Genomic DNA, 6,872 nt, shown 5'->3' on the forward strand with positions numbered 1-6,872 from the left:
TTGTGAGACATTTAGTAATGTCTCGCAAGGTTAAAAGTGTCAATTAATATGTAATTTGAAAATTGCCACTTGTGTCTGCCGTTTCGAGGAACAGTACTCCGTTATTGTCCTTTTGTCTCATTACAAAAAAAAAAACGCTTCATCTCTCTTTCTCTCTCTTCGACTTCTTTCTCTCTCCCCTTCTGAGATCCTCTTGAATGACAATTTTTCTGGGTTTTCCCTGTGAAATTGGGTTATTGCAAGACAAGATCTTTCGGTCGGAGTTGAATTCTCGTGAAAGGAGCGTCTCAATTGTTGAAGATTTGTTGAAAGGGCTGTATGGGATGATATCTGGGCATGACCGATATCTTGTGAAAACACGACCAGGTTTTAATAATTATAGAGAAGATGCTGATATGTTACAGAATGAAGACATGTCGGCCCGCCGAAATTCAACACGTGGCAACAGAAGCTCAACACTTGGCACAAAAGGCTCTGCATGGATGAGAGCCACCTGTCAAGGTAAACTATTATAAATAGTTGGTAAGACCTCATTAATGAGGGCATTAATTACTCTCTCTCTAATCTCTCTCTACTTTCTCTCTCTTACTTATCTTCTTTTCTCAAACACTTTCTGACTTTATCATCAGAGTGGTTATCCCCGGATCACCCCGGGGTTAGCTAACTTCTTCTCATTGTGTAGGTTCTCAGCTTGCCGATAGGGGTATCAGAATCTCAGGTCCGAGTTCCTGGAGGAGTCGGGATCAGACAGAAACAATTTGGCGCTAGAAGGAGGGGACAGTTGATCACTTCTATCGCCTAAGAACCTCACACAAAACATATATATACAACACCAATAATCATGGCCGGAAACAATGGAATACCAGTAGGACAACCCCAGGTGGAGATAGTAGATGAAACCCATACCCTAGAGGGTAATCAGTTCCATATGCCGATAACCCCCCCTGCAGGAGGAGGAGAGGCAGAGGATCCTATGGCAGCATTCACCCCAGACGAGTTAGAAACAGCTGCAAGAGTGATGAGTGCAATGAGTAGAAAGAGGAAGGAGGCTGAGGCAGCACGGGCTGAAAGAGAAGCTGCTCAGACAGATAGGGGAATATTGCACCGAAACCAAGAAGAACAGTATGACCAGTTAGAGAACCCGTCGAGGAGGCCCCGACATGAGTCGTCAGTAAGGACGCATACAACGTCATGGCAGGATGAGCAATCCTCGAGCCGTGTTGTGAATACCAGAACTCAGCAGCAGATAGAAGGTCAAACGGTGCGCACGGTGGTGCAGTTAAGGGCATCTCCATTTGCCCAGCACATCTTGGATCAACCAATGGAAAAGGTGAAGATGCCGACTTGTAGGTATGATGGGAGAGGGGATCCGGCAAGATTCATAACGTCCTATGAAGGGCACATGATGCTGTATACAAATTCGGATGCAGTTTGGTGTAAAGTCTTCCCGACAACTTTGATTGGGGCTGCAGCCGATTGGTTTAACAACCTTGAAATCGGGTCAGTAGATAGTTTTGAAAGACTGACCGAGATGTTTGTAGGTCAATATGTCAGTAACAGCGTGAGGCAGAGAACCTCTGGAGAATTGATGGCTGTAGAGCAGAAACCGGATGAATCTTTGAGGGATTACATCAGGCGATTTAACAACGAAGCTAATACCATTCCGAAACTGCAACAGGAAATAGCTGTGATGGCTTTGATGAATGGGTTGGTTGATTCGGATTTTAAAAGATATCTTACAAGGAAGAGCTTGCCGACACTGGCAGCAGCGTTCAGCAAGGCCCATGATTACATAAAGAGTGAAGAGCTGATGAAAACGAGTAGCAAGCATGTGGTCGCCGGGAAGGGGCAGAGTCAGTATGAAGGGACCTCATCTAGAGGAAGCAGGCCGAGAGCTCCTGCCCCGGGAAGGGGAGGAGGAGGCCGACAAGATACTAGACCGACAAGACTGCCAATGAGATACAGCACTTACACCCCCCTGAATACGCCAAGGGCTGCAATCTTCTCAGTGAATCAGAACAGAGAAGATTGGTCAAGGCCGATTCCCATGAAAGCAAGGTCAAGGGACGTGAAGAAGTACTGTATGTTCCATAGGGATGTGGGGCATTATACGGAAGAATGTACCCAATTGAAGGACAACATTGAGGAGTTGATCAGGAAAGGGCACCTAACACAATACCGGTTGAATACCGGCAGGAATCTACAGCCAACACAAACAGTTGAGAGGCAGCAGATAGAAGCGAGGCCCGAAAGGACACAGGAGAGGATAGTCCGACAAGGGGATGCAGGAGTACCGCCGTTATCTACAGGAAGAGTGGATGTGATAACGGGGGGGCCGATTCATGGAGGGGCGATTAGTGGAGCGAAGAAGCATCTAGCGGAGCACCGTCATCTAGTTTGTGCTTTAGATGTAGATAATCGTCCTCGACCGGCATCAATACCACAAGTTGTATTTACGGAAGAAGATGCACGAGGTGTAGTGTTCCCACATGATGATCCGTTAGTCCTGATAACCAAGATCAATGGGGCTGACATCAAAAGAGTGCTGGTGGATGGAGGTAGTTCAGCGAACGTGTTGTTTATGCAGGCTTTTACCGAAATGAATATAGGAAGGCAATACTTGAAACCGGTATCATACCCTGTGATCGGTTTTAATGGGTCGACAGTGAGGCCAGAAGGGAGCATTGTGTTGCCTGTAAGGATGGGTGATGGACCACAAGCGAGGGATGTGATGGCAGAGTTTTTGGTGGTAGGTGTCAAGTCGGCTTATAACGCAATTATCGGCAGACCGATAATTCATGACATGCAGGCTGTTGTATCAACATACCATTTGGCAATAGCCTATGTATCAAACTTGGGAGCTGTGGAAAAGGTGTATGGAGGTCAGGTTATGTCGAAAACCTGTTATGTAACAGCTTTGAAGAACCCAGTTGGTAATGCCGCAGTTCCATGCAACCCAACAAGGGAAGGTGAGCCGACAGTGCAAGATTTGACAATGAAAAACTTTGATGCAAGACCTGAAGAAACACCAAGGCCGTTGCCGGGCGGAGAAACCGTCCAAGTTGAATTGCAGCCAGGCAACCCCAGTAGAACAGTGAAAGTTGGGGCAAATATGGATGTGGAGACCAGGTGTAACCTGATAAGTTTATTGCGCGAGAACGCCGACGTCTTTGCGTTCTCGGCCAGTGAGATGCCAGGCATACATCCTGAGGTAATGGAACATAAGCTGAATGTTGATAGAAAGTTTAGGCCGATAAGGCAGAAGAAGCGTAATTTCTCGACTGAGAAGATAGAAGCGATCCAGGCCGAGGTGAATAAGCTCTTGGCAGCAGGGTTTATAGAACCCTGTACATATCCCGAATGGTTGGCAAATGTAGTAATGGTGAGGAAGCCGACAGGGAAATGGCGAATGTGTGTGGATTTTACAGATTTGAATAAAGCTTGCCCTAAGGATTGCTACCCATTACCTCGGATAGATAGGCTGGTAGATTCGACCTCTGGTCATGCCATGCTTAGTTTTCTGGATGCATTCTCAGGATATCATCAGGTCAGCATGCATAAGGCCGACAGAAATAAAACGGCCTTTATAACAGATGTAGGTGTGTATTGTTATAAGGCAATGCCGTTTGGGTTGAAAAATGCAGGGGCAACCTATCAGAAGTTGGTGGATAAGATTTTTGAGAAACAGAAAGGGCGGAATGTTGAGGTGTATGTGGATGATACGATAGTAAAGAGTAAGAACAAAGAAGACCATATAGCCGATCTAAGGGAGACATTCGAAACCTTGATAAAATATCAAATGAAGTTGAATCCAGAGAAGTGTGTTTTTGGGGTGAGATCAGGGAAGTTTTTAGGTTTCATGGTTAGTGAACGGGGGATAGATGCGAATCCCGATAAGGTGAATGCGGTGCTTCAAATGAAACAACCAAAAACCATCCGTGATATACAGAGGTTAACGGGCAGGATGGCAGGGCTAACAAGATTTATCAGCAAATCAGCTGATAAAGCACTCCCGTTTTTTATGGTGCTGAGAAAGAATAAGGCATTTGAGTGGGGAAAAGAACAAAGTGATGCCTTAGAAGTAGTGAGGAATCATCTTAAATCTCTTCCCACAATTGCCAGGCCTGAGAAGGGAGAAGTGTTACAATTATACATCTCGGCATCACCAAAAACAATAGCGGCCGTTTTGTTGGTAGAAAGGAAGAGACAACAACAACCGATTTACTTTGTCAGCCATGTCTTGAATGCGGCAGAACGCAGATATCCAGTTATAGAGAAGATGGCTTTAGCTGTACTAGTAGCAGCCAGGAAGTTAAGACCTTACTTTGATGCACATCCGATAGAAGTACTCACCAATCATCCCCTGGAGAAGTCACTGCGCAAAATGGATACGTCTGGTAGACTACTGACATGGGCAGTAGAGTTATCGGAGTATGAAATAAGTTACAAGCCTAGGACGTCAATTAAGGCTCAAGCACTATCAGATTTTATTGTTGAAACCACATACACAGATGAAGAAGAGGAGTTGGGAACATGGCAGGTATCAGTTGATGGATCAGCCACAGCAACGGGGGCAGGGGCCGGAGTTGTGATAACGGCTCCAGATGGAAAAATATTTGAATACGCCATGAAATTTAAGTTCAAGGCAACAAATAATGAGGCCGAGTATGAAGCTGCGGTAGCCGGAATGCAGCTGTCAATAGCGGCAGAAGCAAAACGGCTAGTTTTGACAACTGATTCTCAACTGGTGTCAAGCCAGTTTAGTGGGGAATACGAAACTCGAGAGCCAGCAATGGTGAAGTATTTGGAGAAAATGAAACAGTTAGCAGCTCAGTTGCAATACTTTGAGATTAAATTGGTTCCGAGATTGAAAAATGCTCAAGCAGATGCATTGGCAAGTTCAAGCTTCAATGACTTGGAAAGAACAGTAATGGTTGAGGTTTTAAGGCAGAGAAGCATAGATGAGATGTCGGCGGATGTCTGTTGTGTTGAAGTGGGGGATCAATGGTATGATAAAATACTGGCATACATTGTTCACGGTGTAGGGCCAACAGACAAAGGAGAGCTGAAAAGGTTACAGAAGGATAGTGTGTGGTTCGTTATGTACCAGGGCCAGTTGTACAAAAGGGGGTTTTCATTACCATTGCAAATGTGTATAACGGATGTGGAATCAGCAAGGTTAATAGAAGAATTACACGAGGGAAGCTGTGGAAACCACCTTGGAGCAAGAGCCTTGTCCAGAGAGGCAATGAGAAGGGGATACTACTGGCCGACAATGAACGCCGATGCAGTGGCTTATGTTAAAAAATGTGAAAAGTGTCAAAAGTTTGCCCCAGTTATCAACTTGCCTCCAAATGATCTGACTCCGATATTGAACCCGATCCCTTTTGCCCAATGGGGGATGGATATAGTAGGCCCGTTCCCATCGGCCACAGGTGGCAGAAAGTATCTGATAGTGGGAATTGATTACTTCACCAAATGGATAGAGGCAGAACCAGTAACGAAGATAACGGCATCGGAGGTGAAAAAGTTTATATGGAAAAATATCTTCACGAGGTTTGGGTTGCCGATGGCGATGGTTTTTGATCATGGAACCCAATTTGACTGTAAACCAGTCAAAGATCTCTTAATGATGTATAAGGTAAAATTTGCTTATGCAGCAGTATGCCATCCACAGTCTAACGACCAAGTGGAAGCAGCAAATAAACAGGTCATAGCAGCCATTAAGAAGAAGATAGAAGATGCAAAGGGTTTGTGGGCGGATTTGATACCAGAGATATTGTGGGCAAACAGGACAACAGTAAGGGAAGCCACAGATGAATCACCTTATAACTTGGTTTTTGGGACAGAGGCGGTCATACCAGCAGAAGTCGGACTGCCGACATTTAGGGTTCAGCATTATTGTGAAGACCAAAATGATCTACTCTTGCGACAACAATTAGATTTTCTGCCAGAGCTAAGAGAGAAAGCAGCAGTTAAGTCAGCTGCGTTTAAAGAAAGAATGTCTAGAGCATATAATAGAAGGGTATCTCATCGGCCATTAAAGGTGGGAGATCTGGTACTACGAAGAACCGCAGCAACCGGTAAGGGAAATGAAGACGGGAAGCTGACTGCAAACTGGGAGGGGCCTTATCGGATTAGAGATGTCGTCGTCCAAGGGTCATTCTACCTGGAAACTTTGGATGGAACACCTCTAAAAAATGTATGGATTCGGCTGTACTGAAGAAGTATTATGTGTAATAAACGTTTTTAATGTGAAGCTAATATCAAGAAAGATGTCAGTGATGAATTAAGAAGTATTCAGGCAATGCGCATTGAAATAGGCATCCTCCATTTAACAGAACATCGTTAAGTGGGATGGACAGCTCAAAACCGCTTCCATGAAGATAACAGTTATACAACCTGATCAGTTGTATACGTTAACTCATGAGGTTGCTGGTTCAAAATATAAATACCGGCCAAATCAATTCGAGTATACGCCGATATGAGGCGTAACTCAGAATGTGATCGCCGAGAGGGTACCTAACTGGCTGAAACAACAAAGCAGTAGGTGACCGATGTTATAACCTGAACCACCGACAACCGGTTATGACTCAGTATACATAGATCTACAACGAACTATATATACTGAGGGGAGCAGGAAGTGATATGGTATTTATCTGTCATACTTTGGTAAATTTTAAATGCTTTGGTATTTATCTGTCATACCTTGGTAAATTTTAATGCAATTTTTGGTAAAGACCTTATGTCTTCCAAAGCCGAGGTCTTGAAGTTTCTGATGGGAAGTTGTCGGACTTCAGATAAACTATCAGGTAAACTTTTATTTCTTGCAAGTTCTTTTATATATGCTGAAGTAGCAAGGCAATATAGCT

General features: G+C 44.5%; 1 protein-coding gene across 1 annotated transcript; it reads left to right on the forward strand.

Moving 5' to 3' along the window:
- The first annotated feature begins 973 nt into the window (after positions 1–973).
- On the forward strand, positions 974–6,223 carry LOC145575582 (uncharacterized). Its single transcript, XM_081633429.1, has 5 exons — positions 974–1,594; positions 1,679–3,411; positions 4,123–4,431; positions 4,900–5,578; positions 5,678–6,223. Exons 1-5 carry the CDS (start codon positions 974–976, stop codon positions 6,221–6,223), a joined length of 3,888 nt encoding a protein of 1,295 aa, XP_081489555.1.
- The last annotated feature ends 649 nt before the right edge of the window (positions 6,224–6,872 follow it).

This window comes from Chenopodium album, chromosome 13 (genome assembly GCF_948465745.1).
Source record: "Chenopodium album chromosome 13, dcCheAlbu1.1, whole genome shotgun sequence".
Classification (NCBI taxonomy): Eukaryota; Viridiplantae; Streptophyta; class Magnoliopsida; order Caryophyllales; family Amaranthaceae; genus Chenopodium; species Chenopodium album.